Below are 12,750 nucleotides of genomic sequence, written 5' to 3'. Positions count from 1 at the left end.
CTCCGCACGGTCTAGAGCTGTTGCATTTCTGCTGCCCCTCCCCCACTCTTTGGGGAATGCGGAACTGTGGGCGCAGGATTGCATCACGGCCGCACAGCCTTTCCCCTGCCCCTCCTCCACTGGGGGCCTTTCAGCACAGGTTCTGCTCATCACATCTCTCGGAGTCAGTTATTTCTCTGGGGACGGGAGCTCTGTGTTGTAATTAGGAATTTAGGCTCTGAGTCTGCCTCCGGGCTCTAGGACTTGCTGGGTGCATTCTCTGGGGACAGGAGCTCTGTGTTGTAATTAGGAATTTAGGCTCTGAGTCTGCCTCCGGGCTCTAGGACTTGCTGGGTGCATTCTCTGGGGACAGGAGCTCTGTGTTGTAATTAGGAATTTAGGCTCTGAGTCTGCCTCCGGGCTCTAGGACTTGCTGGGTGCATTCTCTGGGGACAGGAGCTCTGTGTTGTAATTAGGAATTTAGGCTCTGAGTCTGCCTCCGGGCTCTAGGACTTGCTGGGTGCATTCTCTGGGGACAGGAGCTCTGTGTTGTAATTAGGAATTTAGGCTCTGAGTCTGCCTCCGGGCTCTAGGACTTGCTGGGTGCAGGAGCTTAAGCACTGCGTTCACTCTCAATTTGTCCTAAATTTGCCACTTTGTTGTTGCTGAGTCAGTCACGTCTGACTCTTTGCGACCCCATGGATTGTAGGCCGCCAGACTCCTCTGTCCATGGGATTTCTTCCCAGGCAAGAATACGGTTCACTATAGGGACAGTAATAGTACATGGTCTGTAGGGTTGTTGTAAGGATTAAAGAAGGCAAGGACTGTAAAAACCTTGGAACAGAGCCAGGCACAGAGTAAATGTTTGGTAAATGCTAGATATTGATCTTAGGTGGCTTCAGCCTGCAACGGCTTGGAGCGGGGCTTGGGTTCCCAGCCAGAGGTTGAGGCCAGGTCACAGCAGTGAAAGCACCAAATTGTAGCCACTTGACCAGTGGTCAGTGACAAAGGCCCTGGTCCTTTGGCTTTGTAGAAAAGAATTTCTACAAAGATGAAAAGTAGTGAGGCAAGTAAAATATTTATTAGGAGGCAAAAGAGTATAGTACTTGTGGATAGATACACGGGCAGGCTAAGAAGGAGAGTCCCTGAGTCTCACCCTCATGGTGGTTTGAATCACTTTTAAGGCGTATTTCTTCTAGGATTCCTTTGGTCAATCATTATGATTTACCTGGTTCACAGTCCACATTTGGTTTATCTCAGGATCCTCCCATGTATGCACACGCATCTCTTAGCCAAGATGGATTTTACAGAAAAGGCATCTGGGTAGAGCATCCCTTGACAGAACTCTTCTGTGGCCTCCAAGAAGCCTTTCTGCACATGTGTGGTCAGAGGGCTCCTGACTTCATGAACGAGAAATATGTGGTCTGGACAGGACCCAGCCTCCTTGCCCTAATTGTTCTGCTATTCTCTCATGTTGGAGTTTCAGCTCACAGGAAATGAACCCTGGGGGGCCCATCTACCTCCTGCCTCAATTAGAAAATCTACCTCCTGCCTCAATACCTTTAGGAGCGCAGTTCATTTGCCTGCATGATGCAGAAAAAGTAGCTCACATGGCTTGTTTCTTTTGCTCCTAATTTTCTGGGTCACCTGACCTTCCTTGCTGGCTTCAAGCCAAACGTGTGGTTGCAGCAGTCACAGCTGTGTGTATTCCCATGCATGCATCAGTTTGAGAAGCATCGGAGCTCATCAAGTGCCACTGCTTTCCTCCTGCTCTCTGTGCAGCAAATCTTTGATGACGACTCCCAGAAACTTCGAGCAACTCCAGCTTTTGTGGGTTCTATAGCGCCTGCATGCTTAGTCTTGTCTGACTCTTTGTGACCCTTTGGACTCTGTTCATGGGGTTTTCCAGGCAAGAATACCAGAGTGGGTTGCCATTTCCTCCTTCAGGGGATCTTCCCAACACAGGGATTGAACCTACATCTCCTGTATCACAGGCAGATTCTTTACCCACTGAGCCACTAGGGAAGCCCTTGTTGGTTCTAGATTTCCCCAAAGATACTTTGTTATTCAACCTTTATAGTGTCACAGCCAGGGTCCATGGGCAGACAAGGAAAAGCAGGAACCTCCAGACTGACAGGAAACCACACATTTTGGGTGATAATTTTCCTGGAAGCAGAAAAGAAAGGTGAAAAAAGGTGGGATCCTCTTGAGTCATGAGTGTATCCTGTTGCTCATTATGCTCTCATTACAGTAAATTTACCCTTGCAGCTAAGAAGTACCCATCAGGCACTGACGCCATGATACTTCTGATCTAAATTAAATGAGGATGAAAATCTCTCATCCCCTTGGGATGATGGAGCTGGGATGAAAATCAGGGAATACAATCCCCCATCTCCTCCTTCCCTGGGGAATATTCCACCCCTTCATTTGTACACTTCTCACAACCAGCTTGCCAAAGAAGCCTGGAGCAGCTGTTCCTCACCTCTTCTGCCTGCTCACCCTCTGACACCGTATCCTTGCTTAAATAAATTCTCACTTTACTTTCTTAATCTCCCTGCTTGTCTCCAAATTCTTTTACATAGAGGCAAGAACCTTAAATTCACCAGGAACAGTAGTTCTTTGAGCTGGACTTCTTTTTCTTGTATCATTAAACTTGTATTAAACAATTTCAGGACCCAGTGCCAAGGGAGAGCCTGGGGTGGCTTGTTCACAATAATTAAGGATTTGAAGGCAATGACCACAGAGAATTAAATCAAGTGCAGGGCCCTTCTGTTGCATGTCCGTGAAGCAGACCCTGAGTACAAACGCCACCATCTTGAAAGCCTTTATTTTGTTTATGCCGCAGTCCAGATGGGATATTCAGTTTACACAATGAGACTTCCCTGATTTTTATGCATGAAAGCTTGAATGACAGAAAGCATATAGATATTATATATGTGTGTGTGTATACAAAACACTTGTTTATTCCTTCCACAGAAAATAGTTGTAAACAAGAGGCAAGAGAGTTTATCTAAAGATCTAGATGACAGATTCTTATAGAATTAAGAAAATGATGTTTTCTCTCTGCTGGGGAAAGAGCTCAGCTCTTTTTCTTGGATTGTCTCGTGACATTTCATTTCAATGAACACCCCAGAATCTCATCTTCAGCTGGCCCCGGTGTCAGAACATGATCTCACTATTCTTAAAGGTGTTATTTGCTCGTTATTTATGAAGAGGTTGGCTGTTCATTGTCAGTACTTTTTTCACTGTGCTATGAGAGACAGCCTCATAGGAACTGAGCTGACACTACTGCTCTTAATGGTGACTCCCCCCAGAGGCAGATTAAATCCTTATCTCCCTCTCCTGAGATAAGGATTTAATTATCAATAGTTTATTGGGAGAGGCAGCAAAAGAGGGAAGAGAAGGCAGCCCCAAAAAAGTTAATTAAGCCAGCTATCCCAGTGATTGATTAGAAATGAATCACATCCAATGATTTACCAATGAGATACCATGGACCACCGAATTATCTCACCTGAGGGCCTTTAAACTCAACGCCCATCAGTCACTGATTGAGAATTGCTGAGGGGGTCTGGGCTAGATGCAGCCAGGGCACTCCGGGATGGGAAAGGTCTCAGGGACAGGCAGATGCTGGCAGCATCTGCTACATACTCAATATTAAGTTGGAAGGCGAGTCTACATTGCAAGAGAAAATTGGAAAGCAGACAGCTTTGGGTGCCAAGATCAGCACTACTAATTAGATGCAGAATGACATGGAGTAAGTTAGCACACAAGCCTGTTTTTCATTTATAAAATAGAAATATCACCACTAACCTACCTTTAGGGTGATCTGGGTGATTAGAACTGTATGAAGCATCAGACATAACCATTTCTATCGAGAGTTGTCATTAAATTGTTTTTAAACTAGTGTTTTTCAAACTAATACATTCATAGCATTTACTTGAAAATCTTGTTAAACTGGAGAGTTTGATTCAGCATACTTGGATAGGGCATGGGGTTCTGTATTTCTAGCAAGCTTCCAGGTGATACGGATACTGCTGTTCCATGGACCATAGCTTATGCAGTAAGATTTTAAACCATTCTAAAAGTTCTTTTTAATCACTATATGTAGTAAACTGCAAAATGTTTTCTCTGAATCCTTTGAGTTTCATCATAGCAAAAAAAAGAAGAAAAAGTTTGATTGTGTTTGTGACAGCTGTTAGCCTTATATGAAACATAACCAGCTGGGTTAATCACCACTATAAACTTAACTGGGGTTCCCAGGGCAGTGTTACACAAGAGAGGAAGTGCAGAATGAAAAATATATAGGATAGATAAGGATTTCAGTGTTATGGGAAACTTAAGGGAAAAAAAATTGCATCATTATTAGAGAATGAGGAAAAGGAAGAAAGCCCAAAGGCCTATTTCTAAGCAATCCATGACACTAATCCAAAATTAATGCAGTGTGCTTTGAGATGTCTCCTATGTACCATCCATTATGTGGTGTAGTTATGTACGAGAATGTGTGTGATGTTTATAATCTGTTGAGGGGAACAGAGATACCCACGCAAAAACTAAGCAGTAAAAATGTGAATAGATAGTTCTCCTAAGTAGGAGAGTTTTGTTAGGCACAGGAAGGGCATTTTGGTCTGGAATACCTAGGAAAAGTACAGTTGGAAGGGGGATTTCACCTGAGGCTTCAGAGGACAGGTGAGTCTTGGGTTCAAAATGGGAATGCATAGGGAAATGGTCATAACTAACAAAATGGTTTTAGAAAATGTGCCTCAAGGCATTGTTTAGGAATCGATGATGTCAGTAACAGGGCTTACTTTTGAACTGCAGCCCACAATGCACTTACTGACCTTCAGCTGAGGCAGGCAGAGGTCAAGAAACAAGTGGCCAATAGATGTATCACACTAAGAATGTGAACATTGGAGTCAGATCTTGGTTGACACCCTGATTTCAGTAAGAACTAGCTGTGTGGCTTGGAAACACTGTTCACTCTGCATCTTCTTTCTTATCCATAAAATGATGATTTCATGTTTCTAAATAGGATTGTAATGATCATTAAATGAGATAATTTGTGAGAGGTCGTACATGTGTATTCCTGAGCACAGGGCCTGGTTTATATTCAGTGTATGAAAAATCGTATTTTTAATAGTACGTAACATGGGCTGCCGTCTATGGGGTCGCACAGAGTCGGACACGACTGAAGCGACTTAGCAGCAGCAGCAGCAGAAGCAGCATAACCAAAGCAGAGAGGAAACAGGCCAGCAAAAGTTTTTTAAAAAGAAGAAAGAAACCTCATTGTGGTCACAGCTGTGTACTGTGCTTAAGTCACTAAAGTCATGTCCATTGCGGTCACAGCAGTGCTTATGACCAGGAAGTTCTAGGAGGTGAAGGGGGTCACAAAGACTGGAGTACCGAGATACCTAGAAGCACATGGCTTCTGTTTATTCATCAATCACGTGCGTGCACACACCCCCTCCCTGCCCACATACATTTTAATCCTTCCATAGAAGAAAAGGGTGGGTGAATGGCTGCTAGATGTGCTGCCCAAATCCTCAGGAATAAAGATGGTATTGCCCCACCACACTAGGGGTTCCTTCTAGCCAAGGAAAGCCACCTTGCTCACAGTCACACCCTGTTCTTGGGTGGTCCGTATCCAGTGGCTATTTGTGCAGGGAAGTAAGCTGAGCAACTGTGAAGAACCCTGAAGCATGAGTCTATCTTCAGAAATTTCCACAGGGTTGACTGAAGCTTCATTTAGATGGCATCACATCTCAGTTCCTCCTTCTTCCCAGTTCTGTTTCCTTCCCAATTCTGTTTCCTTCCCTTCCACAAGTGATGCACCAAAGGGCTCTCCCTAATAAACCTCCTGTACGGTCATCTCCATCTTAGAGTCTGCTTGCTGGAAAATCAACCTATGACAGGGGGCACTGCTGGTGATAACTGGAGGGTATGTAGCTCTTGGTTATATACGAGGTGGGAGTGTAGGTATCAAGATGATCACAGCTAATGAATTTGGTTGATATACTGACACAAGAAAATACATTAGCTGGTACCAGTTTCCACCATTGGAGAAATATGAGGGAAATACTGATTTTAAAGATAATAGAAGTGGGTGACTTTTCTAACTGTTGAGGCTTTGGAAAAAAGATAAACTCGGGATGAAAGGGAGAGTTTCTCATATAGAGAAGCTCTAATGTCTTTTAACAGAAGAGCTGAGAAAGTTGAAGACAAGACCCTGGAACTGGCTAGTTGATCAGAGTAGCCAAATTTCAATAGAGGTTAAATTCTCAACCAAGGCAGATCTGCTATGCCGTGGTCAGGGCCCTGCTTGAGTGAAAATAAGACCCTGACGTGTGGGATGGGCAAATGCATTGGACTGATACACTCCCCCCTCCCAATCTCAACTCCAGAGTCCCAGGAGCCCTACAGAAGTAGTATGCTCATCCCTAGCCATGGTTAGCACCTTCTCTTTTTCAAAAATGATGCAGAAGCTTTTTCCTTACAAGACAGCACCTCAGGATCTGGCCCTCCTGACCCGCTTGGCCACTAGGTCTACAACTATAGGCTGCAGCCAACACAGCCAGAGGCATGCCGGGCACGAGAAGGGAGGAAAGGGACTATATCTCAAAGGATCTGCAGGATGCAGTCATCTTGTATAAACATGAAAAGTGAAAGAAAGTGAAGTCACTCAGTAGTGTCCAACTCTGCGACCCCACGGACTGTAGCCTACCAGGTTCCTCCATCCATGGGATTTTCCAGGCAAGAATACTGGAGTGGGTTACCATTTCCTTCTCCAAGAGATCTTCCTGACCCAGGGATTCAACCCATGTCTCCCACATTGTAGGCAGATGCTTTACCATCTGAGCCACCAGGGAAGTCCTATAAACATGAAACTGGAAGATTATAGATGAGGTTGGTTTTAGTGGATGCTGGAATATTGCTTGAACCCAGAGTTTATCAATTGGAGAGACTCTTCTAGGATATGTGATTTAAAATTATGGCAAGGAATAGCATGAGATGGTGCAAACACTATCCTAGGGTAGCTCTGAAAAGCATGAAAAAAAATAATAGCTCACACTGAGTGGGCAAAGAAATACCAGAGTTGTCATGGAAGCTGGTAGACAAATAAAATAAAAGGCTGAGAGAACTACAAATGCCAGAGTGGGTACAGTATGTAATGCTGGAAATGCCATTACAGAATTATTATGCTCACTGATAATAGGACATCTCCAACTCCCACGTGCTCACTGTGGAGGACCGGTGGTGGCACTTCACCATCTAAAGCCTACTCCGCCCTCCAACTGTGGGGGGCATGGTTCTATCCCTAATCAGGGAACTAATAGCCCACAAGCCATGGGGCATGGCCAAAAAGGAAAACTGTATCCCTGGGGGGAAAGAGGGGCAACTTACATAGTCCTACCGTGCCGGGAGCCGGTGAGGCATTCCGCTCGTGACAAAGGTCATGAGGAAGGAGGCTCGGCATACGCAAAGGCGGGATCGAGCCTCAGGAGTCCCCCTGGATATTCTCGAGCATTTTCCCCCCAAAAACCAGAGTCTGCCTACTTTATTGCTTTGTGCTCTCACCTCTGACTTTACTGGGGGCTGTCCCCTACCACCATCTCGCTCTCTCTGTCAAAGAGTTAACTTACAGCTCCAATTAATAAAGTTCCTGGGCAATTAGGAGTGTTTAACTCCAAACCCCTCAGATGGCTCTCTAACTCGCCTGACAAGTTTACCCGGACTCCTACAGCTATGCATACGATTGTTTACAGTCTCCCAGCCTCAGGAGGCACGGGAAGCTTAAGATATTCAAATAGCTTAAGAGCCTCTCAGAGAGTTAGAAACTGTCAGAATAAACTAGTAAAGGATTTCATTGATGAGCCAATGCTTGTTGCCAAGTTTTTCACATCCCCTGAATTGTATCCTTGAATACGTATTAATTAATAGTTGGTATGTAGAAAAAATAAGTAGTGGCCTTGGTGTTAGTAACTTTAGACCCTTAAGGTAATAAATTCTTTTCTTTGTTGTAAACCCATTACACATCCGCCCTATAGGAATGCAATTTTATCTTCGGAAGATGGCGCCAAACCTTAAAATAATTACTCTTAGAGAAAATAAGTCTTTGTTGATAAGTCCTTGTCAAGAGTCATAAAATGTTAGTAGGCCTTCTGGCCAGAAGATGATGTAAATCACCTAAACCATTTGTATACGGTAAATTTGCAGGAAAGAAACCCTGGTTTTTGATAAGAATCAAAGACTGCTGACTTTGCATCCCCTACTATCCTCTATGTGTAACTTAGGGTATAAAAGCCCCTGTTAAAAATAAAGCTATGGGCCTTGCTCACCAATGCTTGGTCTCCCCATGTCATTCTTCTCCTTAACTTCTGGCTGAAGTCTCCATCTGAGCGTGGATATCCTCTGCGACCACTTATTTGCCTGGGCTTCTAAGACCCACTCGAGAAGGTGTCTAAGGTGGGGCACCTTCCGCTATTTGAGAGGGCGCCTGCGGCCTCCGTGGTCAGAGCTAACCTGGTGTCACAAGTTATATTGATTTTCTGCATAAACCAAGCTACTCAGCCTCTTTTCTCCACTGAATTTTCCTACTGAGCTATCCTCATTCTATTACTCTTTATATCTCTAATTACCATTTGAATAGGTCGCCGACGCCGTCTCCCCTTCGAATACCCTGGATCAGCCGGGGCTGGTCCTCGGCAGGTGGCGCCCGATACAGGCGTTTCGAAGGTAAATCCCCAACCCCATTCCCCCAGTGTTGAGTTTTCGGGACGGATAGGACCCCACTTAGGGTGCTGCAGACCCCCCTGTAGAATAGACAGGGAGAGAGGAGTGGGAAGTGTTGAAAGTGTTGAAGAGTTAGAGAGAAAAAATGATTTCTAAAAAGGCTGACAAAAAAGGCCTAATCTTTTGATAGCTAAAAGCAAAATCTTTTACTATACTTAATTTTCTGACATGGGTAATACTGAATCAAATGAAAGACAGCTCTTTATAGGAGTAATTTTACAGTTATTAGGTAAAAGAGGAATTAAAGTTAAAAAATCTGCCATTCAATCATTTTTTTCCTTTGTACAAGAGCACTGTCCCTGGTTTCCAGACGAAGGCTCTGTTAACTTAGATGTCTGGGAGAAAGTAGGAAAACAGCTAAAAACTTACCATGCAGAACATGGCTCAGAAAAGGTGCCTAATGACGCCTTTTCCTTATGGAATATTATTAGAGATGTCTTAGACCCTGTCCCAGATTCAGAAAAAGTACATCTTAAAAGGGATAGTGAAGAAAATGCTGTAGTTAAACCTACCCCTGAATCTAAAAAAGTAACCTTTAAAGAGGAAAATGAAGTTGAAATTGTAGTTAAACCTGTAGAAAATGAGAAAAACGAAGACCCGCCTGACTATCGGCAACTAAGAAAAATGTTAGCAGCCATGACTACTCAGGAACAACTTAAAGATAGGGATGAGAAACAAGATCAGCCTTCCCCAAAAGGAAGAGAGAATTTAGACGAGATAACAGCTAAATATCACTCCGATGAAGATCGGCATCTCTTAAACAAAGATGCCCCAAAAGGCCTAAGAGAAACTTCCCCTGTCAGGCCATCAGCTCCAAAGAGTTTAAGGGAAACGTCTCCCATCAGGCTATATGCCCCCAGGGACTCCCAAGAGACCTTCCCAGTTAATCCATATGTAACTTCTGCATACCAAACAGTTCAAAGAGCTCCAGAGTACAGAACAGAGAATATAGAACCTATGCCATTGCCACCTCCCCCCATACCACCTCCCATACCAAGCCGTACAGGTCCTATTAAACCCACATTATTGCTGCCACCTCCCTATCGAAGTGGGAAAATTCCAAAATCGATCCCACGGAGATGGGCCTCTTCTGCCCCTGGCGAGAAATTCGATCCCCAGCTTCAGGCTTGTTTCCCTTTAATTTTTGACAATGATGAAAGAGAACAAAAGGCTATCGACTGGGAGCCTGTTTCTTTTCAATTGGTAAAAGAACTTAAAAATGCATGTATTTCATATGGGCCTAAAGCCCCATATACGATGCAGCTAGTAGAAAATTTAGCAGGTCAGTGCTTAACACCTCGAGAATGGAAATCAATTGCTAGGGCCTGCCTGTCCGGAGGACATTTTATACTTTGGAAAGATGAATATGATGATCTCGCTCGTATATATGCTTTTTCTAACCAAAATGGAGACTTTACACACATCACTGAACCTATATTACTTGGTCAGGCCGACTACCCCTCGTATGACGAACAGATGAAATTAGATAGAACTACTATACAACAGGTGGCTGATTGTGCCTTTACTGCCTGGCGCTCATTACCCGATGGTACGGCATCAGGTGCCGCTCTATCTGATATTAAACAAAAGTCAGAAGAGCCATTTGAAGACTTTGTCTCACGACTCTCAGAAGCTGTCCAGAGAATAATTTCTGATTCTGAGGCAGCTAAACTGTTAACAAAACACTTGGCCTTTGAAAATGCTAATTCTACCTGCCAGGCTATATTGCGCCCTCTTAGAAGAACTGGATCTTTAATTGATTATATGAAACAGTGTGCAGATGTAGGACCGTCAATGCTACAGGGTGTTGCGATAGCTGCAGCAATAACAGGGAATTCTTATCAGCAGACAGTCCAGTCCTTTTTTACTAACAAGAATAAGCCATCACAAAGTGATCCCAATAACCAAAGCAAGAATGCATTCCCTAAAACTTGTTTTTCCTGTGGCCAGGAGGGACACACTTCTCGTTATTGCCCTCAAAGAACACCCGGTTCTTATCTACCTAATCCGGCCCAACCAGCTGTGTCTGCTCCGCAAAACCCTGCCCCCCCACCCATGAACACTAGGTCTCTTTGCCCTCGCTGCCAGAAAGGATATCACTGGGCAAGGGACTGCAGGTCAAGACTCCACAGAAATGGAGCCCTTTTAGGCCCTGACCAGCAGTCGGGAAACGGGTTGAGGGGCCAGCCCCAGGCCCCGACAACGATTGGGGCAGACTCACTGAACCCATTCATTCCCTTCGTCCCGTCGCAGAGCTCATCAGAGCAACCCCAGGCAGCGCAGGACTGGACCTCAGTTCCACCACCTCAACAATATTAACACCAGATAGCCCCACTATAAAAATCCCTACAGGAGTTAAAGGTCCGTTACCGACAGGCCTGGTAGGAATTATACTAGGCAGAAGTTCCTTAGCTATACAAGGTCTTAAAATTATTCCTGGAGTAATTGACTCAGATTATACAGGAGAAATTCAGATAATGATTTCACCCCCAACTAAAACTTTCCAAATACATCAAGGACAGAGAATAGCCCAACTTTTACTCTTGCCTTATCATAATGCAATTGGGCAAACAGCCATCCAAAATGAAAGACAAGACAAAGGATTTGGGTCTAGTGACATGGTTTTTTGGATAACAGAAATTACTAAAAAGCGTCCTATGAAATCTATTCTTGTCAGTGGCAAGTCTATTGAAGGGCTATTAGACACAGGAGCAGATGTTTCCTGTATTTCTGGGAAAGACTGGCCCAATTCCTGGCCCACACACACTACTGCAAATAACTTAGTGGGCATCGGGAGAGCTCCTGCAGTAGCCCAAAGTGCAAAAATTTTAGACTGGCAATTTGAGGATACCCGTGGAACATTCCAACCGTATATGATTCCTTCGCTGCCCTTCTCGCTGTGGGGGAGAGATGTGCTGTCTCAAATGGGCATGTTACTTTTTAGCCCTGATGATAAAGTAACTTTTCAAATGCTACAAATGGGCTATGACCCTTCAAAAGGTTTAGGTAAACAGCAGACAGGAATAACTGAGCCAATTTGCCCTGCTCCTCTAAAGTTCCGTGCTGGATTGGGGTATCCAAATTTTTGATGGAGGCCATTGTTTTTGCTGCCGACCCCATTACCTGGAAATCTCAGGACCCGGTGTGGGTAGAACAATGGCCTCTGACTAAAGAAAAACTACTGGCAGCCAAAGCGTTAATTTCTGAACAACTAGCACTGGGACATATTGAGCCCTCCAATAGCCCCTGAAATACTCCTATTTTTGTTATTAAGAAAAAATCTGGCAAGTGGCGACTTTTACAAGATTTAAGAGCTATTAATGCCACTATGGAAGACATGGGGGCCTTACAACCTGGGCTTCCTTCCCCGGTAGCCGTCCCAGAAGGATATAATATTATTGTAATTGATTTACAAGACTGTTTTTTCACCATCCCCTTAAATGCTGAGGATAAAAAGCGATTTGCCTTTAGTTTACCAGCAGAAAATTTTAAGCAGCCTCATTTAAGGTTTCAATGGAAAGTGTTGCCCCAGGGAATGAAAAACAGCCCTACTCTATGTCAAAAATTTGTTAATGCAGCTATAGAAGATATTAGGGCTAAATATGAACAACTGTATATGATTCACTATATGGATGATATTTTAATAGCTCACCCTGATAGAGCTCATTTACAAACTGTCCTCCAAGATTTGACCCAGGCATTAACAGACAGAGGCTTAAAAATTGCCCCAGAGAAAATTCAAGTCAATCCGCCCATAACTTACTTAGGACGGGTTATCAATTCAGAAACTGTGACTCATGCCCCATTAAAATTGAGAAAAGATCACCTTGTTACTTTAAATGATTATCAAAAACTTTTAGGCGACATTAATTGGATCAGGCCTTATTTAAAATTAACTACTGCTGAATTAAAACCTCTTTTTAACATTTTACGTGGGGATCCTGATCCAACTTCTAAGAGACAATTAACTGCTGAGGCTCAGGA

At 44.0% G+C, this 12,750-nt stretch overlaps 2 protein-coding genes across 2 annotated transcripts; both read left to right on the top strand.

Moving 5' to 3' along the window:
* Nucleotides 1-1,695: 1,695 nt before the first annotated feature.
* LOC104992942 (endogenous retrovirus group K member 8 Gag polyprotein-like) lies at nucleotides 1,696-11,085 on the top strand. Its single transcript, XM_010845977.1, has 2 exons — nucleotides 1,696-1,813; nucleotides 9,077-11,085. The coding sequence occupies exons 1-2, from the start codon at nucleotides 1,696-1,698 to the stop codon at nucleotides 11,083-11,085; spliced, it is 2,127 nt and encodes a 708-aa protein (XP_010844279.1).
* Nucleotides 11,086-11,384: 299 nt separating this feature from the next.
* On the top strand, nucleotides 11,385-11,855 carry LOC104992941 (endogenous retrovirus group K member 7 Pro protein-like). The gene has a single exon (XM_010845976.1). The coding sequence runs from the start codon at nucleotides 11,385-11,387 to the stop codon at nucleotides 11,853-11,855; it is 471 nt and encodes a 156-aa protein (XP_010844278.1).
* Nucleotides 11,856-12,750: the final 895 nt, after the last annotated feature.

This window comes from Bison bison, unplaced genomic scaffold (assembly GCF_000754665.1).
Source record: "Bison bison bison isolate TAMUID 2011002044 unplaced genomic scaffold, Bison_UMD1.0 scf7180017864228, whole genome shotgun sequence".
In the NCBI taxonomy this organism is placed as follows: domain Eukaryota; kingdom Metazoa; phylum Chordata; class Mammalia; order Artiodactyla; family Bovidae; genus Bison; species Bison bison.
Note: the sequence above shows the minus strand (reverse complement) of the source record. Positions and strands in the feature narration are given on the sequence as shown.

Excerpts from the sequence above, each read along its gene's own strand:
- LOC104992942 (XM_010845977.1), top strand. The coding sequence starts at position 1,696 with ATGCATCAGTTTGAGAAGCATCGGAGCTCATCAAGTGCCACTGCTTTC. Across the intron at positions 1,814-9,076 it reads AGCAACTCCAGCTTTTGTGG|ACGAAGGCTCTGTTAACTTA; the intron begins GTTCTATAGCGC and ends CCTGGTTTCCAG.
- LOC104992941 (XM_010845976.1), top strand. The coding sequence starts at position 11,385 with ATGGTTTTTTGGATAACAGAAATTACTAAAAAGCGTCCTATGAAATCT.